This window comes from Chlorocebus sabaeus, chromosome 4, assembly GCF_047675955.1.
Source record: "Chlorocebus sabaeus isolate Y175 chromosome 4, mChlSab1.0.hap1, whole genome shotgun sequence".
NCBI lineage: Eukaryota > Metazoa > Chordata > Mammalia > Primates > Cercopithecidae > Chlorocebus > Chlorocebus sabaeus.
In genome coordinates this window covers 83,842,142-83,868,399 of record NC_132907.1, presented here as the reverse complement: position 1 = coordinate 83,868,399, position 26,258 = coordinate 83,842,142, and the positions used below count along the sequence as shown (strand labels likewise).

General features: G+C 45.3%; 1 protein-coding gene across 2 annotated transcripts in view; it reads left to right on the top strand.

Annotated features, from left to right (window-relative positions):
• Positions 1 to 26,258, top strand: part of ANKRD33B (ankyrin repeat domain 33B) — an 83,296-nt gene that overhangs the window by 30,808 nt on the left and 26,230 nt on the right. For both annotated transcript variants that reach the window (XM_073014834.1, XM_007961215.3), the window contains exon 2: positions 25,430 to 25,559. In XM_073014834.1, coding sequence (XP_072870935.1) covers positions 25,430 to 25,559 — 130 coding nt within the window. The remainder of the gene's footprint in view (positions 1 to 25,429; positions 25,560 to 26,258) is intronic.

The window sequence follows — 26,258 nt, the reverse complement described above, 5'->3', positions numbered from 1 at the left end:
GGTAGGAAAGTGCCTTCCAGGTGCAGGCAACAGGAGTGGTGATTGTCTTGGTAGAGGCTGGGTGAACTGCAAATAGAGTTGAAGGAGCTAGGCTGAGCAGATGGGATTTCACTCCCCGGGTGATCAGTGGGACCCAGCAGGGGCAGTCCTGGACTTTTCCTATGGCAAGTAACTCGAGAGTTGCAGGAGCAGTTTTTAAGCAAGGAGGAAACACCAAATATGGATCGTATCTCTAGAGAGTGTGCCCTTGAGTGTGGAGGGTGGAGGGGAGTCAGACCAGAGGCAGGTGCTCCGTTGGGGCCGGACCTGAGGGTGACGTTCTGAGCAGGAGAGGAGGGAGGAGGCCAGGTGGAGGAGCGGCTTGGGGGACATGGGCAGTTGTGGTGCTAGATTGGCAGTGGATTTTTTTCCCTAAGACTGCCATGACGGATGACCACAAAGTAGGGGGTTTAAACATCAGAAATGGATTCTCTCACAATTGTTGGGGGCAGATGTCTGAAGTCCAGGGGACGGCAGGGCTGCGCTCCCTCTGGCAGAGCCGGGGATTCTGTGGTCTGTAGCAGCATCGCTCCAATCTCTGTCTGTCCTCATCTGTCCTCTCTGCACATCTGTGTCTCAAATCTCCAGGATGATCTCATCTTAGGATCCTTAATTATGGTCTATAAAGATGCGATTTCCCAACAGAGTCTCCTTCACAGGGCCCGGGGTCAGGATGTGTACCTATCTTTTCTGCGAGATACATTTCAACCTACTACAGGCAGTTAGTGGGTAACTGAAGGAGAGGGGCTCAGATTCCTCCAGTGGGGCCCGATGTGCAGAGGAGAGACCTGGACACCCCCTTAAGAGAAGAAACGAATCTTCAGAGGTTCAGCTATTGCTTGCGATGTCATCTTTCCTGAGCTTATCTCTGCACTCCAACCCTGGACATTTTCTCCAGTCTTTTCTAGTGGCCACCATCTGGATGATTATGACTCTGGAAATCTCTGTCCGTCATCCATTTTTTTGTCTCCTCTGTGAACGAGCAGGTGTGATGGCCTGAAACCAGAGAGGGAGAAGGCTGAGTGTACCAGGGCAGGGGAGGCGCTTCCTGGAATTACGTGTCCCAGGACAAAAGTGAAACTGCCTTCGCTGACTCATGGAAAAGTTTGAAAAGATCATGTTTCGCCTGTGCCTAGGGGATCTTTGTTTTTGGCATAAGCTGAGCAGATTGTTCCAGGTCAGAAAAAACTAAGCCAAACAAAACAACAGAATGACTTAATTATGTACCAGCACCCTTTAAAATTAATTATGCTTGCTTGCTTTTTTTCCCCTCAACTTTCAGTTTAAGTTCTGAGGCACGTGTGCAGGATGTGCAGGTTTGTTACACAGGCAGTGTGCCATGCCCATTGTGGTTTGCTGCACAGATCAACCCATCAGCTAGGTATTAAGTGCAGAATTCTTTAGCTATTCTTCCTGATGCTCTCCCGCCTCCCACCCCCTGATAAGCCCATGTGTGCATTGATCCCCCACTGTGTGTCCATGTGTTCTCATCAATCAGCTCCCACTTATAAGTGAGAACATGCGGTGTTTGTTTTTCTGTTTCTGCATTAGTTTGCTGAGGATAATGCCTTCAAGCGCCATCCATGTTCCTGTGAAGGACATGATCTTCTTCCTTTTTATGTATAGTATTCCATGGTATGTAAGATTATGTAAAGAGATTGAACCTACAACTGATTGGGGTACCTGAAAGACATGGGGAGAATGGAACCAATTTGGAAAACATACTTCAGGATATCATCTGTGAGAACTTCCCCAACCTAGCAAGACAGGCCAACATTCAAATTCAGGAAATGCAGAGAAACCAAGTAAGATGCTCCATGAGACAATCAACCCCAAGACACATCATCATCAGATTCTCCAAGGTTGAAATGAAAGAAAAAATATTAAGGGCAGCCAAAGAGAAAGACCAGGTTACCTACAAAGGGAAGCCTATCAGACTAAAAACAGTGGACGTCTCAGCAGAAACCCCACAAGCCAGAAGAGACTGGGGGACAATATTCAACATTCCTAAAGAAAAAAAATTCCAACTCAGTTTCATATCCAGCCAATCTAAGTATTCATAAGTGAAGGGGAAATAAGATCTTTTTCAGACAAGCAAATGCTGAGGGAATTTGTCACCATCAGGCCTGGCTTGCAAGAGCTCCTGAAGGTAGCACTAAATATGGAAAGGAAAAAGCACTCCCAGCCACTACAGAAACACAGTGAAGTACACAGACAAGTGACACTATGAGGCAACAACATAAACAACTCTGCAAATAACCAGCTAGCTTCATGATGAGAGGATCAGACTCACACATAGCAATATTAACCTTAAGTGTAAATTGGCTAAATGTCCCAATTAGAAGACACATATTAGCATGCTGGATGAAGAGTCAAGACCTATCAGTGTGCTTTCTTCAAGAGACTCATCTCACATGCAAAGACACATGTAGGCCGAAAATGAAGGGATGGAGGAAAATTTACCATGCAAATGGAAAACAGAAAAAAGCAGGGGCTGCAATTTTAATTTCTGACAAAACAGGCTTTAAACCAACAAAGATAAAAAAAGACAAAGAAGGGAATTGCATAATGGTAAAGGAGTCGATTCAACAAGAAGAGCTAACTATGCTAAATATATATGCACCCAATACAGGGGCACCCAGATTCATAAGGCAAATTCTTAGAGACCTACAAAGAGACTTAGACTCTCACACAATAATAATGGGAGACTTTAACACCCCACTGACAATATTAGATCATCAAGACAGAAAATTAACAAATATTCAGGACCTGAACTCAGCTCTGGATCAAACAGACCTGATAGATATCTACAGAACTCTCCACCCAAAAACAACAGAATATACATTGCTCTCATCACCACATGGCACTTTCTCTAAAGTTGATCACATAATCAGAAGTAAAACTCTCCTCAGCAAATGCAAAATAACTGAAATCATAACATACAGTCTTTCAGACCATAGCACAAACTAATTATGCTTTCTAATATGAACCTCTGATTCTTGATTATATCTTGTACATACATGTGATTTTCCTTTTAGTTTTGGATTTCTGGACCTTGACATGTTTACCAGGAGTACTAGATTTTCTTGCTGTGTTCCTTTTCTTGGCATATGACTTTGATCCTTCTGAGGGGTTGGAGTCAGAATCTAATTACCACTACTTTTTCCTTCCTCCTCCCTCATCCAGGTGTCTGTTATCCAGCCTCCATCTCTTCTAAGTTTGCCTTCTCCTCTCAGCACCTGGATGCGACCACCTCATTCAGTGGTGTCATCTCTACCTAGTGACTCCTAGGAGCCTTTTGAGTATTTTCTGACTTCTAGCCTGCCCCTTCTAGCACTCTCAATGCCTTGTTGCGTTTTAACCATATTTTATATATATATATATATATATAAATTTTTTTTTTTTTGAGCTGGAGTCTTGCTCTGTTGCCCAGGCTGGAGTGCAATGGCACAATCTTGGCTCACGGCAACCTCTGCCTCCCGGGTTCAAGCAGTTCTCCTGCTTCCCAGGTAGCTGGGATTACCTCCCAGGTAGCTGGGATTACAGGTGTGTACCACCATGCCTGGCTAATTTTTGTATTTTTAGTAGAGATGGGGTTTCACCATATTAGCCAGCCTGGTCTCGAACACCTGACCTCAGGTGATCCACCCACCTTGGCCTCCCAAAGTGCTGGGATTACAGGTATGAGTTGCCATGTCTGGCCGTGTTTTCATCGTTGTTGTTGTTTTATTTTTTTAATTAAAAAATTGTTTTAAATGTTTAGAGACAGAGTCTTACTATGTTGCACAGACTGGTCTTGGAACTACTGGGCTCTAGCAATCCCCCCACTTCAGCATCCCAAAGTTCTGGGATTACAGGCATTAGCTACTATACCTGGCCAGTCATATTTTATGTTAATAACACTTGGTTAGCCAGGTGTGGTGTCTCATGCCCATAATCCCAACACTTTGGGAGGCTGAGGCAGGTGAATCGCTTGAGCCCAGAAGTTTGAGACTAGCCTGAGCAACACAGAGAAATTCTGTCTTAAGAAAAAATAAAAGAAAAAAAAAATACTTTGTTGAGGTATAATTGATATATGATAAAGAACACAAATTCTAAATGAACAGCTGTATGATTTTGACAAATATATATACCTGTGCAGTCATCGCCTACTCAAGATATAGAGCTTTTCCATCACCATAGTAAATTTCCTCTTGCCCCTTTCTACTCAGTCCCTGTCCCATCAGAGGCAAAGACCTGTTCAGATTTCTGTCACCATGGATTAGTTTAGCCAGTATTGAAACTTAAGTGGAATCACACAGTGTGTGCTCTGGTGCCTGGATTCTTTCACTCAACATAATGGTTTTGAGATTTAGCCATATTGTATGTACCACTAGGTTGCTTTTTTTTTCTTTCCATATTTAACAGCTTTTTTGACAACTCATTAAAGTATACAACTTGATAGTTTGGGGCATATTCCATTATTAATTTTAAAAATTGTGGTGAAATATATACAACATAAAATTGTTCATTTTAACCATTGTAACCAGTGTACAGTTCAGTGGCATTTGCAATGTTGTGCAAACCTTACCACTATTTCCAAAATGTTTTTATCATCCCTCTCCCTGCAGTCCCTTCCTCCTCTTTCCCTCTTCCCCTCAGCCCCTGGTAACCTCTCCCATATTTTCTGTCTTTATGAATTTGCCTATTCTAGATATTTGCATAAATAGAATCATACAATATTTGTCTTTTTGCATATGGGTTATATCACTTAGCATGATGTTCTCAGTGTTCATCTATGTTATAAAATATATCAGAATTTCCTTTTTTTAAAGGTTGAACATGTTCCATCATGTGTATACCACATTTTGCTTATCCATTTATCTGTTGATGGACATTTGGGTATTCCATGTTTTCACTACTGTGAATAATGCTGTTAGGAACATGAGTGTACAAATCTCTGTTTCAACTTCTGCTTTAAACTCATTTGGGCATATACCTAGGAGTGGAATTACTGGATCATATGGCAATTCTAGGTTGAGTTTTCTGAGGTAAAACCAAGCTACTTTCCACAGTGGCTGCACCACGTTAGACTCTGACCAGCAATGCACAAGGGTTTGTTTCTTCACATCCTTACCAAACACTTGTTATTCTTATATATAGGTGTGTTTTAAATTGTAGCCATCCTAACAGGGGTGAAGTGATTTCTTTTTGTGATTTAGATGAGCATTTCTCATGACTCAATGACTAATGATGTTGAGCATTTTTTCATAGGCTTATTCACCATTGTATGTCTGCATAGGCAAATTTGCTTTTTCTGCTATCATTACTTCATTGAGAGATAATTTACATACAGTGAAATGCACAACTCTTAAGTGTATAGTTCAATGAATTTTCACAAATGAATGTGCACATGTAAATATTACTCAGATTAAGATATGATTCCATTACCCCAGAAAGTTCTCTTGTGCCACTTTCTAATAACCCCCTTCACTATTTTTTATTACTGTATACAGTATTAGTCTTGCCTGTCCTTGGATTTCATTAAATAGAATTCAACAGCATGCACTTTTTGATGTCTGGCGTATTTTGTTCAATGTAATATGCATGAGATCCACTGGTACTGCTGTGTGTATCAGGATTTTGTTCTTCTTTTGTTGTTCAGTAGAATTCTGAAGTTTGATTATAGCAGACTTTGCTTATTTAGTCTCTTGATGAATATTTGGGTTGTCTGCAATTTTTGGATGTTATGGATAAAGCTGTCCTGAACATTCTTGTACACATCTTCATGTGGATATAGACTTTAATTTATTTTGAGAGTGTATCCGTGAATGGAATTGCTGGCTTATAAGGTAGACATGTGTTAAACTTTAATAGAAACTGCCAGTTTCCCAATGTGGTTCTTCCATTTTACACTCCCACCTGCTGGGAACATGAGAGTTCCACACCCTTGCCAACATTTGGTATTGTCAGTCTTTTTAATTTTAGCCATTCTGGTGGGTGTATGGTGGTATCTCATTGTGGGTTTAATTTGCATTTCCCTGTGACTAACGATATCGAGCCCTTTCACATTTGGAAAAGGTTATAATTTAAATTTTGTACATTAAAAAGAAATCAAGTTAGAAGACGTTAATGAACACCTGCAGAACAGACATCCCAAAGCCCAGAATGTCATGTGGAAGCCGCTGCCCTGTCAGCTATGAGTCAGACAGACAGATGCCAGTTTCAGTTACACCTTAAATCACAAATGAGTTGCCAACTCAGTTTAAAAAGAATAGGGTTGGGGGGCATATATTTAAAGAATATTTTGAAAATAGAAGAAAATGGCAAGGCTCTCTCCTCCCACACCAGCTCCCACCTGAGAGCCAGATATTTAGCAGGAAAATCTGATCACGATGCTTTCTAAGACCCTGCGAGATTCTCCACTAGCTTTGGATGCACTTCAACCTCCTCAGCCCTCCATGGAAGCCCGTCCTGACACAGAATTCCCCACTTGTCAGCTCCACGCCTTTGCACATGCTTGCCTCCCGCCTGGGACACGGTCCCTCCACCCTCCCTAGTGTTGCAGACCTCCCGCCTCCGTTGCTTGGCTAACGAGGCACAACCTGGCTGGGTGCCCACCCCTCCCAGCCTGGGCCAGTTGCCAGTCGTCTGTGCTCCCACCGTCCCCCTGGGCTGAGCCTGGCGTGGTCATTGTTTACTTCTCTGCCTCGTTCCCCAGACTGAATGTCCTGAGGGGAGGGACTTGCATTTCAGCGATCTTTGTATTTTCAACACCCAGCCAGCGACCAGTGAGCCTGCTGATGGTGAATAAATGCTCACGGGGGATGACAACAGCCAGCTGAAAGCGGTGCAGCCCTCCTCCCTGCGGGGCACGCTCTCCGTGGATGTGCTGGTTTAGTCACACACATTTTAAGTGTGACGACACCTATATATTCCTAAATCTGTAAGACAAAGTACATGCCACAATATCTCGAGATCTGCCCTTCTCCTTTGACCACTCCACCCCAGCCTGTGACAAGAGGCTGCCATTTCCTGCCATGGGGCCAGGGATGACTTTTGGGTAGAGCACCCAGGAGCTGGTGCAGATGAGAACAAGACCAGTTAGGGGGCATGTGAGGGAGTGCTGTAGGCACCAAGGCCAGGACTAGGCAAGAATTTATTTGGATTTGTGTATAGCAGAGACTGGGTGGGACAAGAAGGTGGGCGCATTTCCCCACTGAAAGAAAGCCAATCAAGTGAAAATGAACAAGAACACAAGCTGAGCTCTGTGTCCTGTGTCCCTGAAGGGGTGACTGAGCAGCCTCTGTGCCTGGATGTAGAGGTGACATCACCACTGTCCATCCCAGAGCCTCACCTGGGGCATCAGCATAGCATGCTCACACTTTAGGTTCTGTAGACAAAAGTCATTACGGGCTTCCAGCCAGGAGCATAGGCTGAGGCCAGAGAGTCTGCGTTTCTCACATGCTCCCAGGGGACGCTGATGCCGCTGGTCCTGGGACTGCATATGAGTGGCGGAAGTCAAACCTGCGCCTGGCAGAAAACAGTAAATAGGTCATTTGGCTCAATCATTAGCCAGGTTGTTAATTCTGCATCCATTAGGTTGGGTTGTACTAAATTAGGCCACACTTTTTGTGAGGTAGAGCAGTATTTGTGCATGACAGGCCTGACATTTGTGAAAACATTGCCTTGAAAATAGTTGGAGAGTTTTATTTCTCATGAGTGGAACATGCTGTCGTCTGAGAGCCTGCTTCAGAGCAGCTGGCTGGGAGCCTCCGGAGTGGGAACCACTTGGCAGAGTAGGTAAAAAATCCAAAAAGGGTTTCAAGTCTTTGAGTCTGAAACAAATGGACAATGTAGATTCCTTTCTTGAAATTTTATGCAGCGTTTTGCAAGGAACTTATGAAGCTAATCATAGTCCAGAGATCCTGAAAGGTCTAATTTGCTTGTCGTTTTTTTTTTTTTTTTTTGAGACTGTGTTTCAGTCTGTCACCCAGGTTGGAGCACAGTGGCATGATCACAGCTCGCTCACTGCAGACTTGACCTTCCAAACTCAAGCAATCCCTCTGCCTCAGCCTCTGGAGTAGCTAGGACTACAGGTGTGCACCACCACACCCAGCGAATTTTTGTATATTTTTGTAGACACAGGGTTTTGACATGTTGCCCAGGCTGGCCTCGAACTTCTGAACTCAAGCCATCCTTCCTCCTCAGCCTCCCAAGGATCTGGGCTTATAGGTGTGAGCCACCGTGCCCAGTCTGATTGTCTATTTATATCCTCCTCTCTCTTTCTAGAAAAGGATGGGAAGCAGCTTTCTGTCTTCTGTACAGTTTTCTCACAGCCCGTGAACCTACTTGTACACAACTACAGTTAAGCAGGAGACTAGGAAGCTTCATCAGAATTTTTTCATCCTTAAATTTTTTTTTTTCCCTTGCCTAGGCTGGAGTACAGTGGAGTGATCTCAGTTCATTGCAACCTCTGCCTCCCAGGTTCAAGTGATTCTCCTGCCTCAGCCTCCTGAGTAGCTGAGATTATAGGTGTGCACCACCATGCCAGGTTAAGTTTTGTATTTTTAGTAGAGACGGGATTTTGCCATGTTACCCAGGCTGGTCTTGAACTCCTGACCTCAGGTGATCCACCTGCGTTGGCCTCCCAAAGTGCTGGGATTACAGGGGTGAGCCACTGTGCCCAGCTCCTGTCCTTAAAAGTGTTGTATTTTCTGATTATTAAATAAAAATAGATGTTCATTGTAGGGAAAAATGAGACTTTTTACAACTTTTTATAACCTCCTCATTCAGAATCAATTACTACTGAAGGTTTAGTGCATTTTCTTTCTTGTTTTTTTGTCATGCATTGTTAATAGATGCTTTTATATAATTTTTTAAATGTATATATTTTTTATGGTAATTTAAGCCTTTCCTCATGATTAAAATTCTTCATACACCTCAATTTCACTATTGTTTGATAACATGTAAGATTATACAATAGAAAAAGGGTTTTTCTTTTTTAACTTTTAAAAATAATTTCAAAAGGATGACCTTTTTTTTTTTTTAAGATGGGGTTTCACTCTTGTTGCCCAGGCTAGAGTGCAATGGCGCAATCTTGGCTCACTGTAACCTCTGCCTCCTGGGTTCAAGTGATTATCCTGCCTCAGCCTCCCCAGTAGCTGGGATTACAGGTGTGTGCCACTACACCTGGCTAATTTTGTATTTTTAGTGGAGACAGAGTTTCACCATGTTGGCCAGGCTGGTCTCAAACTCCTGACCTCGTGATCCACCCGCCTCGGCCTCCCAAAGTGCTGGGATTACAGGTGTGAGCCACTGTGCGTGGAATTTTTTTTTTTTTTCCCCTCAGATGGAGTCTTTCTCTGTCACCCAGGCTGGAGTACAATGGTGTGATCTCGGCTCACTGCAACCTCCACTTCCTGGGTTCAAGTGATTCTCCCGCCTTAGCCTCCTGAGTAGTGGGGACTACAGACATGCACCACCACACCTGGCTAATTTTTGTATTTTTTGGTAGAGATGGGGTTTTGCCATGTTGACCAGGCTGGTCTTGAACCCCTGACCTCAAGCAATCTTCCCACCTCAGCCTGCCAAAGTGCTGGGATTATAGGTGTGAGCCACTGTGCCCTACCAAAAGGAGAACATTTTTGGAAAAAAAAAAAAAAGAAAAATATAGCACTTTCCTGACGTCTTCTGGGAATATAGTGAAGTCCAGAGAGGAAATTTTCTTAGCTGATTTGTGGCATTAATTATATCCAATCTAGCTGCACCTAACATCTCGTAGATCTCAATGGCTATTAATAAAATACTAATGTGTTTTATTTAATTATATATTATCTTGTATAAGCATATATTCAACTTTAATGAATGATCCAGTTCTCAAGACAGAAACATGGAATTGTGTGTTAATATGATAGGCTTTGGAAAATCGTAACTGGATTTTGTCATTATTCTATCCTTAGGACTTGTTGATGTTTGTATTAGCTAATGCTACATGCATCGCCCCAAAACATAGTGGTTTAAAATAATAATTATCATTTCTTTTCTCTCACAGTGTCTATGGCTCGGGAACGTGGGAACCTGGTTGGGCAGTTCTGACTGAGGGTTTCTCGTGAGTTGCAGTGGGGATGCTGGCTGTGGCTATAGTTGTCTGAAGGCTTGACTGACGCCAGAGGGTCCCCTTCCAAAGTGGCTCTCTCTCGTGGCTGGCACATTGCTGCTGGCAGTTGGCTGGGGGCCTCAGTTCCTCTCCCTGTGGGTCTCTCTTGAGCGTCCACAGGGCATGGTGGCCGGCTTCCTCAAGAGCCTGCAATCCAGGAGACGGGTGAAAGCTGCAAGATCTTTTAGGATCTGGCTATGGAAGGCATACGCCATTAATCCTGCCATATGGGGCCAGCCCTGATTCAGCATGAGAGGTGATCACCGAGGATGTGAGTACCAGGAGGCAACAGAGACCACTGGGGCCATCCGGGAGGCTGGCCGCCATAACTGTGGTTGTGAATATTAGAAGTCCAGGGTGCGGAATCAATAAGAATATTATACTCATGAGCTCTTTCTCATTGAGTGAGTTTCTTTCTTTCCTTTTCTTCTTCTTCTTCTTTTTTTTTTCAATGAGCTGGAGTTTTGTTCTTGTTGCCCAGGCGTGGAGTGCAGTGGCAAGATTTCAGCTCACTGCAACCTCTGCCTCCCGGGTTCAAGCGATTCTCCTGCCTCAGCCTCCCGAGTAGCTGGGATTGCAGGCACTTGCCACCACGCCCAGCTAATTTTTGTATGATTAGTAGAGACGGGGTTTCACCACGTTGGCCAGGCTGGTCTCGAACATCTGACCTCAGGTGATCCGCCTGCCTCAGCCTCCCAAAGTGCTGGGATTACAGGCATGAGCCACCAAGCCTGGCCGAGTGAGTTTCTATATTCTGCTCTTCTAGCCTTGCTAGTTCCTTTAAGTTCTCTGTCAAGCTTTGTACATCCATTGTAAAAATTCCAAGCTTAATTTCGAAAAGATTAAGTGAATCAGTGGTCAGAAGAACGTGTAATTGTTACTGACAGTCACTGCCTTCAGGTCAACTGTTAACAGGCTTCGTTTTCTTTCATCACAGAACGCTTGTACGATCACTGTGTGGAAACCATTCTCGGTGTTGGGAAAATTAGGCGAGCCTCCGAGATAGAAATAGATTAGGTATATACATGAACTTGGTAGAGGGATTAGAGTTGAACAAAGTAGTAGTTTCATACATTACTAATCTAAAATCATAAATCCCAACAAGAGGTTTGCAGTGATAATAAGGTTTACATTTTATGCAAAATTTAGTCTAAAGGGAAATTGTTTTGAATTACTGACAACCTTGAATTTATCAAATCCTAATTACAGGGCTACAAGGTGACCCCATGTTGGAAAGAATTATCTTGATGTGTTTTACATATTTATTTATTTTATTGGTAAAATGTCTTATTTCTTTATTTAAAACAGTTTATTAGGCATCTCTATTTGAAGCAGAAAAGCATAGATAAAAACACAAATATTGGCCTGTCGCAGTAGCTCACGTCTGTAATCCCAGCACTTTGGGGAGGCTGAGGCAGGCAGATCACAAGGTCAAGAGATCGAGACCATCCTGGCCAATATGGTGAAACCCCGTCTCTGCTAAAAATACAAAAATTAGCTGGGCGTGGTGGCACGTGCCTGTAGTCCCAGCTGCTCTGGAGGCTGAGGCAGGAGAGTCGCTTGAATCCAGGAGGCGGAGGTTACAGTGACCCGAGATCGCACCACTGCACTCCAGCCTGGGCGACAGAGTGAGACTCTGTCTCAAAAAAAAATAAAAATAAAAAAATAAAAAAACACAAATATCACCTATAGCACTGCTGCCAACATAACTTTATTTGTGTAATTTAAAAATATGTGACCTCCAAAGGACATTGAAACAGACCCAAAATCTATAATAAAATCCCAAAAGACTCCTCCCTCTCAGTATGTGCCTTGATGATGGCTACTTAAATTTCCTACATCCCCTTTCAGAAAAATGAAAGACTTTTTATGAACATAGCCATGCCAGAGGCACACACACATTTTAGAAGTTCACACAAGAAGAAATAATACGGTATCAGCTCCTCTGACCTGTGGTTACCATTATTACTTCTCTCTGAAGACTCTCCTATGAAGATCTTCCCACATCAGCACGTGCATCACAATTTCATTCCTGTCTTGGGTGAGTGACATCGTGTCCCATAGCATATATTTATTTATTTTTGTTGTTTTTGAGACAGAATCTTGCTCGTCACCCAGGCTGGAGTGCAGTGGCATGACCTCGGCTCACTGCAACCTCTGCCTCCCAGGTTCAGGTGACTCTTGTGCCTCAGCCTCCCGAGTAGCTGGGATTACAGGTGTGCACCACTGAGGCCAGCTAATTTTTTGTGTTTTTAGTAGAGGCGGGATTTCACCATGTTGGCCAGGCTGGTCTGGAACTCCTGACCTCAGATGATCCACCTGCCTTAGCCTCCCAAAGTGTTGGGATTACAGGCAAGAGCCACCGTGCCTGGGTTCCAGAGCATGTATTTCATTAGCCAGTCATCTCTTGATGTATGTTTTATATTTGGGTGTTTTTCAGGCTGTGTAGTTACAGGTCTTTATACAGATACAAATCTCTTGACTTCCTTTTTTTTTTTTTTTTTGAGACAGGGAGACAGGGCCTTTCACCCAAGCTGGAGTGCAGGGCCATGATCATAGCTCACTGCAGCTGATTCCTGGGCTCAAGTGATCCTCCTGCCTTGGCCTCCCAAATTGCTGGGAGTACACGTGTGTGCCATTGCACCTGGATAGTTCTTAAATTTCTTTTTGGAGATAAGGTCTCATTATGTTGTCCAGGCTGCTTTTGTACTACTGGGCTCCAGCATTCCTCCCGCCTTGGCCTCCCAAAGTGCTGGGATTACAGGTGTGAGCCGCCGGGCCCAGCTCTTGACAGACTGTTGTCTCTGAAGTGAATTCCTCAGAGTGGAGTTCTTGGGTCCACTTTCATTTTCTTTGGAGTTTGGCTCTTGCTTTCAGATCTATATTGTTCATCCCCAGATCTGGGGGCACCTGGTGAGAGTGACACCACACTGGAAGGGAGCTGCATCTTTGAGGTGTCTGGGGACCTGAAGTCATTTCCTTTCCTGACTGTAGAGGAAACAAAAAGCTTCAAGCTCATGGCACTGCGTGTCGGCCCTCGGTTTAGAGTAAGCTGGGCATTATTCTGGGTAGGAGGCACTGACCCATCTCAGGGGTGTGTGCCTTCATTCAGCAAGTGCTTATTGAGCGTCTTATAGATGTCAGGCACTTGGGAAACAAAATTAAAAAGATATGATCTTCCTCCACTTGGAGCTTATTGTTCAGTGAGGGCTGGTGTGTGAACGGCAGCCCCGTGAGACCGTCAGAAAATGGGCGTCAAAGGGCTTGGGCCATACTGGCAGGAGACTCAGAAATGTGCAGGCCGACTTGGTGATAGGGTCAGCGGCAGGGAGGATGGGCATTCCCGGCGGAGGCCACTGCACCTGCAAAGGCTTTGAGGCCTGAAAACATGAGGCACGGCACCAGGGGGAACCCAGACCACCAGGAGCTCAGCGTGGCCATGGGGGAGTTCAGAAGCTATGGCTGCAGCACGCTCGGCTGCTCAGTGGCGCAGCACAGGACCGTGGCGCCCGGGCTGCTGGGTTCACCTGGTGTAAAATGGTTTTGGAATAGGTGGCATGACATAGTTGCCAAAATATTGTTTTGCAAGCTAAGAAATAAATTAAAAAGTCATAATGCATGTCATCATCATTTTATTTATTTATTTATTTATTTATTTATTTATTTATTTATTTATTTATTTTTGAGACAGGGTCTCACTCTGTCACCCAGCCTGGAGTGCAGTGGTGTGATCTCGGCTTACTGCAACCTCCACCTCCTGGGTTCAAGCAATTCTTGTGCCTCAGCCTCCTGAGTAGTTGCGATTACAGGTGTGCCTTACCACGCTTGGCTCATTCTTTTGCATTTTTAGAGACAGGATTTCACCATGTTGGCCAGGCTGGTCTTGAACTCCTGACCTCAAGTGATCCACCCACCTCAGCCTCCCAAAGTGTTGGGGTTACAAGCATGAGCCACCGCGCCCAGCCCATTTTATAAGTATATTTTGTGCCCAATCAAGTAGCAAAGACATAATCTTAAAATAAAGGACAGTTCTTCCCAAGGGGAACAAAAAGTAGGCAACCTGACACATGCATAGATGATGTACGCTGCTGTTACACGCACACACACACACTCAGAATAGACTGTGTTGCTGTGATAACAAACCACCTCAAGTCTCAGTGGCTTAAAATAACAAAGGTTTGCCTCTCACTCATTCATGCTCTTGTGCACTGGCTGGAGGGGGCAGGGCTCTGCTCTCTCTGCCCTCACCCCAGAGGCCCAGGCTGGGAGCCGTCCCATCTCTGAGCTTCATGGGCAGTTAAGACAGAGAAAAGGGAAGGTGGCACATCGTCCACCGTCTCTCGAAACTTCCTCCTGGAAGCGACACCTGTTATTTCACTTACATTTCATTACCCAAAGCAAACCAGATGGTCAAGTCAGAACTCAGAAAGGGTGGGGAAATGCAGTTTTACCAAGAGGCAGGAAGAAATAGATAATGGAATAATGCCAGTGCGTACTGCGGCTGAATCCAGTGCAACTGAATAGTCCTGGTTCAAACAATTAAAAAAGACTGTGTGAGTGTACTTTCACCGGCTGCTTCACAGACCGTCGCCCATACTTGAATGAATCTTCCTCCTGTGCATGCTACTGTACAGGATAAATGGAAGAGAATGGAGGGTGTTGTCAGGGACGTTTTTGAGGAATACTGAGGTCCACTTGGGGCAGTGAAACACGCTGGATGATGAGCTTCCTGCTGCTCGTTTTCCTGCTGGACTGTCTGTGAGTTCATCTTCTTATTTATAGCTCCTTGTTACTGAGTGCCTCCCAGCAGCAGCTTCCTTTAGCCCTCTCTAGGAGGAGCACAAGTGCCTATTGCTGGCAGTCTGGGCATGTCGTCTTAGGTGTCCTCTGGTGACCTATGGTCTGGTGTTTTGCACAGTCTTCTTCACCACGTCTTCTAGGAGGATTGAGAACTGAATTTGATTTTTAAAACAAAGCTTGGTAATCAAGAATAGTAACAGCTGGCTGAGTAGGGGGGCTCACGCCTATAATCCCAGGACTTTGGGAGGCTGAGGCGGGTGAATCACTTGAGGTCAGGAGTTTGAGACCAGCCTGATCAACTTGGTGAAACCCTGTCTCTACTCAAAAAATACAAAAAAAAAAAAAAATTAGCTGGGTGTGGTGGCGCATGACTGTAGTCTTAGCTACTCAGGAGGCTGAGGCAGGAGAATGGCATGAACCCATGAGGGTTGCAGTGAGCGGAGATTGCACCACTGCACTCCAGCCTGGGCGACACAGCGAGACTCCATCTCAAAAAAAAAAAAAAAAAAAAAAAAAAAAGAGCCATGGCAGTTCTGAAGGGGAAGAGCAAGGAAGATTTCTTCCCTGCAAAACACAAGGCTGCAGTGTGGAATCAGGATTGCCTTGGGGCCAAGGTAGATTGCTAGACCAACGGAAGCAACTCTCAGTGCATTCGCGTGTTTATGGGGAGGTGGGATGTGCTTGAGCATGCTGTTACTACCAATGGGAAAACAACGCATGTGTTCATATATTGTGCTAGGAAAACAGAAAAAGGTAAATTTAAGTTTCCATAATAAAACCATTTTGGATTCAAGACCTCACTGTGAAAAACAATAAACTTCGAAACTTTTGAAATTAAATACAGAGGAATATCTTTAGGGTTTTTGAATAAGAGACATTGCTTAAACACATGACAAAAAGCATTCCCATAAAAGAGAAGATTAATAATATGACTGCATTGAAATGTAAAATGGGGGCCTGGCGTGGTGGCTCACGCCTGTAATCCCAGCACTTTGGGAGGCCGAGGCAGGCAGATCACAAGGTCAGGAGATCAAGACCATCCTGGCTAACACAGTGAAACCCCGTCTCTACCAAAAATACAAAAAATTAGCTAGGTGTGGTCGTGGGCACCTGTAGTCCCAGCTACTTAGGAGGCTGAGGCAGGAGAATGGCATGAACCCGGGAGGTGGAGCTTGCAGTGAGCCGAGATCGCGCCACTGCACTCCAGCCTGGGCGACAGAGCCAGACTCTGTCTCAAAAAGAAAAAAAAGAAAAAAGAAAGAAATGTGAAATTGGATGGTAAATGAAAAAGCAAGTGGTGTAGAGAAAACAATTGCAACACCCTCGACAGAGCTTCAGGGGCAGCACTGACAGAGGCACCCACTCTCTGTGGTGCCTGAGAGGGAGCGCCTCTTTAAATTTGGTGTTCCAGGGTCTCCTTTGCCACATCTTAGTGTCAGCCCTGGGCACCAGTGCCATCCTGATGCCAGCTTTAGTGTCCAGGGTTGTGTTGCCCAGTAATGTAGCTGGTAGCTCCAAGTGGCTGTTGAACACAGTGCAACTGAGGTGTGCTGTAAGTGTAAAATATGCACTAGATTCATCCCCAAAAAGTAAAATAGCTCATTAAAATTTTTCTATTGATTGCGTTTTGAAATGGTAATATTTTGGATATGTCGAGTTAAATACAATATATTTATTAGGATTTCATTTGGCTTTTATTAATTTGGCCACTAGAAAATTTAAAATTATCAGCCAAGGGCAGTAGCTCACGTCTGTAATCCCAGCACTTTGGGAGGCCGAGGCGGGCAGATCATTTGAGGTCAGGGGTTTGAGACCAGCCTGGCCGACATGGTGAAACCCTATTTCTACTCAAAATACAAAAATTAGCCAGGCATGGTGGCGGGCACCTGTAATTTCAGCTACTTGGGCAGCTGAGGTGGGAGAATCGCTTGAACCTGGGAGATGGAGGCTGCAATGAGCTGAGATCGTGCCATGACACTACAGCCTGGGTGACAGAGTGAGACTCTGTCTAAAAAAAACAAAAACAAAACAAAAAAGAATTCATACTGATCAATGAGGAAGAGACAAAGAAGCCAATGGGAAATGGACAAAAGACATAATTAAATCCTTTAGCAAAGAGGAAATCCAGACAGCCAATAGATACATGGAAAGATAGCCAGTCTTACTGGCAATGAGGGGAATGTGAAGTGAAAACACAGTAACAGTGTTTACGCATCCGATTGGTGAAAATGCAAAGGTATTGGGAATTGGTGAGAATGAAGGAAAACTGTAACATTCACCCATGAGCGGTGGAGTTGAAGGTGTTGCAGCCGCTTTGGAGAGGACTTTGGCTCATGTTCTACCCCCAGCTTGTCCACTTAGAGCACTGGTTCTCTCCTGGGGGCAATTTTGCTTCCCAGGGTGCACTTGGCAATGTCTGGAGGCATTTTGGGTTGTCATAAATGAGGGTAGAAGATGCTCCTGACATCTAACGGGTAGAGGCCAGGGATTGTATAGTACAGGGGACAGCCCTCCCAGAACAAAGAATTATCTGGCCCCACATGTCAATAGTGCCCTAGTCGAAAAACGGACACAGACAAGGATCCCAATTAATTTCCAGCTGAGATGCATCAGGAGATACAGATCAAGGTTTTAATTTCAGTGCTCTGTGTTTGTAATCACAGAACTTTGGACACAGTGTCTATCAGTTTAGGGGCATGGATGGACATGCAGAGACACCAGAGTCATCACAATGCATTTGCCAGTGATTTGGCTAGATCATGTCCAGCACTGCGTGAATAAACCAAGTTTCAGGCTCAAATGTACCTGGAGAGCGTTTTGTGCAAATATTTGAAATAGGAAATAATGCCCTCTATTAAATATATCGCTTGTGGGCCGGGCACAGTGGCTCACATCTGTAATCCTAGCACTTTGGGAGGCTGAGGTGGGTGGATCACCTGAGGTCAGGAGTTTGAGACCAGCTTGGCCAACATGGCGAACACCTGTCTCTACTAAAAGTAAAAAAAATTAGTTGGGCATGGTGGCGGGAGACTGTAATCCCAGCTACCTGGGAGGCTGAGGCAGGAGAATTGCGTGAACCTGGGGGACGGAGGATGCAGTGAGCTGAGATTGTGCCACTGCATTCCAGCCTGGGCAGCAGAGCGAAACTCCATTTCAAAATAAATAAGTAAAAATAAATAAATATATTGTTTATGGATACATGCATATGTAATAAAAATGCAAAAGCAAAATCAGAGCATTCACAGCAGCACCAAATAGTGATCACCTCTGGGAGGGACGGAGAAGAAAGTACAAAAAGGCATTTCAACTTTTTCTGTAATGCGGATTCCTTTAAAAAGTTTGAAACAGTTATGACAAAATATTGACCTTCGTTAATGTAACCGATGAAGACATGGGTGTTTATGTTACTTATCTTACTTTCTATTTTACTTTTCTCTATATTTGGAATTTTTTTTGTAATAAACACTCATACACACATACCAAAGGGCACTTGGAACAGGGGCTGCCTGAGTCCAGGCAGCTCAGTGGGGTTGTCCCTGTGTCTGTGTGGTTTGCCTGCTTTTCCCCAACACCAATCCATGGTTAAGGTTGGGTGCACGGAATGTTCCATGGGATTCTTTATTATGAGCTGGCTCTGGAGAGGCAGTGGACTGAAGTGGTGGTGTCTGACCTGCGGTGCTGGGTCCTGCCTCCTGGCCAGGAAATCCTCTCCCCTTGCCACTTGCCACCCCTCTGCACTAGAACTGGACCTGACCTTTACCCTCCAAACTTCTAACAACACATCCCAGAAAGTATCTGGTTTGAGATACTAACAATCACACTTAGGAAGTGTATTTAAAAGAAAATAGATGTCATATCATAGAAATTGCAGACAAATCGGAATTCCTAGGGAGACCTTTCAGAAAGGAAGTTTGCTGGCTGGTCTTTGCAGTTGAATTCATTTGCCAGCCTCGAGACTTGACCGGGAAGGGTTTGCCTTGTATGACACCCAGTGCATAGCGTAGTGTGGAATTTAAGGCCAGCAGTGGTGGTTGATGTGCACACTTGGTCTTCTCTACAAGCCACATGTGTTGAAGACTCCCTGCCTTCCTGGGGCCTCCCTCTCATGCTCTTTCATTCCATTTAGGCCCAGGGAAAGGATTCCTGCCTGTGGCGCTGGGCTTAAGGCTGCAGTACTCACTACCTTTCTGTGATATGTTGAAGCAATGAACTGGTGTTGAGGGATCTTAGAATTTTTAAGACTTGTATGAAGTATCCTTTCCTTTGGAATCTTGTTTGGAGAATAGCTTAATTAGATGATGTCTTAGTCTGCTGAGGCTGCTATAACGCAATACAGTAAACTGGGTGGCTTATAAACAATGGAAATTTATTTCTTACCGTTCTGGAGGCTGAGAAGTCCAAGATCATGGGCCTGCTTTCTGGTTCATAGACAGCACCTTCTTACTGTGTCCCCACAGGGTGGAGAGGGCAAGGCAGCTCTCGGGGTCCTCTTGTCTAAGGGCACCAATCCCATTGGCGCTGCCCTTATGACCTGGTTACCTCCCAGCGGCTGCATCTCCTAATACCATCACCGTGAGGGTTAGGATTTCAACATATGAATTTTGAAGGGACACAAATGTTCCGTGCATGGCAGATAGTAAGGCTCTGTCTCCGGAGGACATTCAGAATGGAGCATTTGAGTCAGTCTTCATTCACGCCGCCTGAGTATTCCTGAATTACCTGTGTGAACTGAACCGGGAAGTCGGCTCCTCACAGGGAATTCATCTCTCTCGTGCCATTGCAGCTGCTGCGACCAAATGCTGTCATTGATGTTTATCCTGGATGCCCACCCCTGTCCCCAGTGCAAGATTCTTTTCTTAGACCCCTGATGATTTTAATTTGCATTGTCTTAAAATATCCTGAGATGATTGAAACTTGCCTAAAATAGTTTACCCAGCAAATCAGACATGTGTTAGCAGGAGCTCATGGCCACCTTTTAGAAATGTAGTAGCTCTTTAGAGGCCAGAATTCTTGCATTCATTCATAAAGCCACACAGACATCTCCCCTGACCTATTGCTGGTGTTGTTATGGGGTTTTATAGAAATGGATTTTTAAGTATCTGAAATGTACTCTCTTGGTTCTTGGAATTTTTTCCCACACTCAAGCATGGTGACATCCTTTTTCTTCTGGGTCATCAGGATGATGGCTCCCCTACTGTGGTACTATAGGCCCCACGTGGCTCTGGGGCTCCCTGGGCCTCTGGTGCCTCGGTCTCTTTCCTGGCTGTCGTGGACTCCCACTTCTTCTGTAGACTGCGCTGGGCCTCACGCAGCACCCAGCCCTCCTTTTTCCTTCACAGACAGCTCTTGTTTGCATTTGTTTACAGTGGTTATTGTAAAACTATTTCTTAATGAGGATGTTATTAATGTAAACATTGTGTTTGCTTGCTTTTTTCAATGTTAATTAAAACGATATCATTTCCTCATGAATACAGCTTTGTTTTACATAAGAATTCTAACTGCACAGAATCATATGGGGTGGCTCACATCTGTAATCCCAGCACTTTGGGAGGCCGAGGAGGGCGGATCACAGGGTCAAGAGATTGAGACCATCCTGGCCAATATGGTGAAACCCCCGTCTCTACTAAAAATACAAAAATTGGCTGGGCGTGGTGGCACATGCCTGTAGTCCCAGCTACTTGGGAAACTGAGGCAGGAGAATCGCTTGAACCCAGGAGGCGGAGGTTGCAGTGAGCTGAGATCGCGTCACTGCCCTCCAGCCTGTGGGGCAGTGACAGAGTGAGACTCCATCTCAAAAAAAAAAAAGTTCTTCCAAAATATTCCTTCCCCACCCCACCCACCCTGGATTAGTCAGGGGTCTCCACAGAAGTTGTGTGTGTGTGTGTGTGTGTGTGTGTATACATATATGTAGAGAAAGAGATTTGTTTTAAGGAAGTGGCATGCGCGATTGTAGGGGCTGGCAAGTTCAAACCTGGAGATCTGGGGGAGAGTTGCAGTTTGACTCCGAAGGCAGTGCTGCTGGTCAAGTTTTTTCTTCCCAGGGTGTGGGGAGGCTAGCCTTTTTCCTCTGATTTTCAGCTGATTGGATGAGGCCCACTCACATGACCTAGAGCATCTGCTTTACTCAAAGTCTGTTGATTTAAGTCTCAGTCTCATTTAAAGAATACCTTCACAGAAATATCTAGAATAATGTTTGACCAAATACCTATGTACTGTGGCCTAGCCAAATTGATACATGAAATTAACCATCATATACCTCCCATTCATGTTCTTCTGTTCTTAATATTTTGGTGTGGTTCTTCTAGATGTTTTCTATGCAGTTTCCTGTGTGTGCACGTGTATGTGTTGAGAGCTTTAACTCACTTAGATAATGATCATCTTCCTCCCATCCCCAATTTTTTTTTGAGACAGGGTCTTGCTTTGTCACCCAGCCTGGAGTTCAGTGGCGTGATCTCGGCTCACTGCCGCCTTGACTTCCCAGGCACAAGCAATCCTCCCATCTCAGCCTCCTGAGTAGCTGGGACGACAGGCATGTGCCACCGTGTATGGCTAATTAAAATTTTTTTTTTTTTTGTAGAGATGGTGTCTCACTGTCTTGCCCAGGCTGGTCTCAAACTCCTGGCCTCAAGTGGTCTTCCCACCTTGGCCTCCCAAAGTGCTGGAATTATAGGCACAAGCCACTGCACCTGGCCTCATTTAATTTGTTAATATAATAAGTGATGTTCTGGCTGGGTGCCGTGGCTCATGCCTGTAATCCCAACACTTTGGGAGGCTGAGGTAGATCATTCAAGGTCAGGAGTTCAAGACCAGCCTGGCCAACATGGTCAAACCCTGTCTCTACTAAAAAATACAAAAATTAGCCGGGTGTGGTGGCAGGTACCTGTAATCCTAGCTACTCGGGAGGCTGAAGCAGGAGAATGGCTTGAACCCGGGAGGCAGAGGTTGCAGTGAGGCAAGATCGCACCACTGTACTCCAGCCTGGGCCACAGAGCAAAACTCTGTCTCAAAAAAAAAAAAAAAAAGTGATGTTCTTAGGTTTCTAAATATTATATCAGCCTTCCCAAGGTGACTGCCAGCAGGTGCCTGCTGCACATTTTGGGAAGTTTTACCTTAAGAAGCTGGAGGAGTGTGGTGGAGGGAGGAGGTGCTATCTGTCCAGAGCAGAACCCTTCCCTGGTTGAGGTGAGAAGGAGGGGAGGAGAGGGTGGTCCTGAAAGAGACCTAATTCAGGAGCCAGATACTTCTGGAGCCCTGAGCATGTCCCTCTTGTAGCCACCTAGGGAAGGCGTTCCTTTTAACCTGAGCCCTTTAAGTGCAGGTTGGATGTCAGGGTTGGCAAAGGCAGATGCCATCTGGGACCTTCCTGAAGGGCAGGTTTGCAGTATATGCTAAAAGCTTTCAAAATACCTATTTTCTTTAATCCAGAAATCCTGCTCCTAACAATGTTTCCTGAGAAAACAAGAAACAAAATACACAAAACCTTAGCTCCAGGAGTTTCATTGCAGGTTTTACTCATAAGAAAGTGAGAAACAGATCATCTGAGTATCCAAGAATAGGGGTTTGTTAAATAATGACAATTCTACCCCACATGGAATAGAATACTCTGGATCTACCAGAAATTTTGACACAGTTACTTTTATTGATGTGAAGATATTGCTGATATAGTCCTAACTAAGACATATAGCAAATGGTCCTGTTTTAGTTTAAAGAAAAATGTGGGCATATGTGTGTGTCTGGTCTATAACTTTACTTCTTCTCTTTAATTTTTGGATCTTTTTCTGCAATAAATATGAGCTACTTGTGTAATTATATGCAAAGGAAGATGTTACATTATGTTCAATATGTTTTATTTATAAGTCAGGAAATTGTAGAATACTAGAGCAATATCTCCATCCAAAGAAGCTAAAAACGGTTTTTGGGTGCTCCCTGGGTGGAATGACAAGTTTTCCGGCACATTTATGCGAAAGCAGGCTGGTAGGTTAGCTGGGAAAATGGAGGTGGCGGCGGCAGCGAACTCTTAGTTCCCAGAGAGGCTGAAAACCTCAGCGGCTTCTAAGCAGAGCCTGTCTGCAGCCCACTCTTTTCTATTTAAAATTAGATTATTGTGAAATATTTCACCGTATCGATGGAATGACCTATTTCAAAGGGTACATAAGCTAGAGTGTATTAAAGACCCTTTTCCATAGTCAACAGTTATTGAGTTTATTATGCTGTGGTATGGATGTCAGTGTTAGAAAATCAATGGTATTCTGTAGAACTTTAAAAATGTGAATATCTGTGATTTAATATTCTTCTGTGGGGCAACTAGGAGCCTTATTGAGATAAGTGGGCAGAGCTACTCGAGTCCTCTTGTTGTTCCATGAAAAATTATATTCTTACTAAAAATTGGCCGGGCGTGTTGGCTCACGCCTATAATCCCAGCCCTTTGGGAGACCGAGGTGGGTGGATCACGAGGTCAGGATTTCAAGACCAGCCTGACCAACATGACGAAACTCTGTCTCTACTAAAAATATAAAATTAGCCGGGTGTGGTGGCACATGACTGTAGTCCCAGTTACTTGATAGCCTGAGGCAAGAGAATCACTTGAACCCAGGAAGTGAAGGTTGCAATGAGCTGAAATTGCGCCATTGCATTCCAGCCCGGGCAACAAGAGTGAAACTCTGTCTCAAAAATAAATAAATAAATAAATAAATAAATAAATAAATAAATAAATCTGGTGAAAATCGACTGGGCCACTGTGGAGTGGCTCTCAAGGTAAACTTTGTGCCTCCCATGCAGTGGTGGTGTGGCTGGCACTGCCAAGAGTGACACTTGATTGCTTGGTGATTAGCTCCTACCCTGGGTTGAATTTTAGCATCTCACTTTATGTACGTCTGTGAGGCGGTGAGCCTCACACCTGAGTCTACACTGTTTTCCTTTGTTATGAAGTCTGCTTGTCAACTTGGGCTGCTGCAACAAAACACCATAGACGGGGCACTTATTCAGAACGGAAGTTTCTTCCTCACAGTTCTAGGGGCTGTAAGTCTAAGATCTTACACAGAGTGGAAATTTATTTCTCACATTCCTGGAGGCTGGAGGCCCAGGATCAGGGCACCAGCACGGTGGGGTTCTGGCCCGGGCCCTCTTCCAGGATGCAGACTGCAGACTTCTGTCTGTGTCCTCACTTGGAGGAGAAAGGCACAAGAGAGCTCTTGAGGTCCCTTTTATAGGACACTAATCCTATCCATGAGAGCTCCACCCTTGTGATTTAATCACCCCACCAAAGCCCCACTTCTTGCGCCATTCCACTGGGAGCTAGGATTTTAACATTTGGTAATATTTAATTGATAGATGTACAAAATCAACTATCAGTGTATCTATCGAGCTTGGTTCTCTCTCCATGACTCCACGCTGCTATCCATCTCTACCTGACGTCACCACTGGGTTGTCCGGAGACAGTATCACACAATACACTGAAGTCTGCAGGCCATCTGTCCCCACGCCCACTCTGTCCCTCTCATTTGATGGCAACTGCATCCTCTTAGCTGCTAAGGTCAAAACGTTGGGGTCATCCTGGACTCTTTTTCTATTCAACCTCACCTCCATTCTAACAGCAAATCTTCCTTTCCAGAATCCAAATTTGCCTCCCCAACTGCTGCCCCCACCCTAGTGTGACACCATCCTCGCCTGCCTGGCTCCACAGTGGTCTCCCACCAGCCCCTGCTTCCACCCTATTCTTCTAGAGCCTGTTTCCTGCCCAGCAGCCAGAGTGGATGTGGATGATTGGCAGCCGACGGCTCAGGACACTCCCCCTACTCAGGGGGTCCCCAGGGCCCTATCCACGGACTCTGAGACCCCCTGTTTCCTCCTGGACCCAGGTTACTCCTCTTCTTCTCGCTCACTCTGCTCTAGGCCCGCCGGCCGCTGGGCTGCTCCCTGGATGCACCAGGCATGGTCCTGACTTGGGGCCTTTGAGCTGTTTCCTCTACTGGGGCATTCCCCCTCTCTTTATCCCTGTGTCCCATTGCCTTGCCTCTTTCATGCACAGACCCCAACCTCACCTCTGCCAAGCCCAGCCTGACCACCCTATTCCCTAGAGAGCTGCACCCTGCCCTGCACGCACCTTTTTTACCCCATCGCCGTCTGCCGCGCTCTGTCATTTATTTCTCTACGAGCCCCAGAGTTGGTGTGTTTCCCTTCCTGGGGGAAGCACACCCCAGGAGGTTCTGAGGCCTTAGCAGTTCACTGATGTTTTCACGTCTAGGCCCTCACTTGAGTCAGTGCTCAACACACGTTTGAGAAGGATCGAGCAGCTGGCTCACTCTAAACCATCTCTGAGAATTGGGACTCCAGGTCCCTGTCATTGCCCTGTCCAGCCCCCTGGAGGGTAGTGGGTGCCCCGTGGGGTCCCCAGTGCTGACCCACCATGCTCCGGCTCTGCCCCTCTGACCCGCTTCCCCTCTTCGTTTCTAGACCGGCCTTATTGTCGCCTGCTACCACGGCTTTGTGGATACCGTGGTGGCCTTAGCAGAGTGCCCCCACGTTGACGTCAACTGGCAGGACAGCGAGGGGAACACAGCCCTAATCACAGCTGCACAGGCAGGTAAGAGCTGGCTTCCCCCTTTCCTCCCAGAGCCGTGGCCAGAGCACCGCCGCCCGGCAGCCCGGGCTCCCGGTGCAATGCAGTCAGGATGGAAATGATCAGAAACCATGTCCTGCTACCAAGGGGGGCCAGGGAAGGGCTGATCGCTGTGAGTGCACAAGCTGTGCATTTGGGACACTATGCATTTACCCACTCGTTCAGAATTCAGTATGGGCAGATCAAGCTCTGATACTGCCCAAAGTTTTTGAATATGAGTCTGCACCAGAAAGCCAGCCTTGTCACCGTTTCACCTGGAGCCTCACACTCCATCCTGCTCCAAAGACAGGGGGTGGCACGAGGCTGGCAGACCCACCAGTGGAAGAGACACAGTCATGTGTCTCAGTGATAGTTAATCATGAAAGTAGACACGCGTAGAAGGTGACCTTGCACTTTACCTGTAGAGTTAGAGAAATGCCAGGAACTGTTTCTGAGAGCTGTTAGAGTATCCGTGTAACAAGCTGAGACGAAATTAGTGGGAGCCTCTTGTGAGCGGGTATCCAAGCATGTGGCCCTCAGCCCATCATAGTCATCGAGAGGACGGTGCTTATGTCAGTATTGCCAAGTGCATTGCGGCTCTCCTCCTTTGGAATTGTATCCAGACATTTTTTTGAGGACTGACATGAAACCTGTGCTTGCCTCTTCATAATCACACTTCATTTG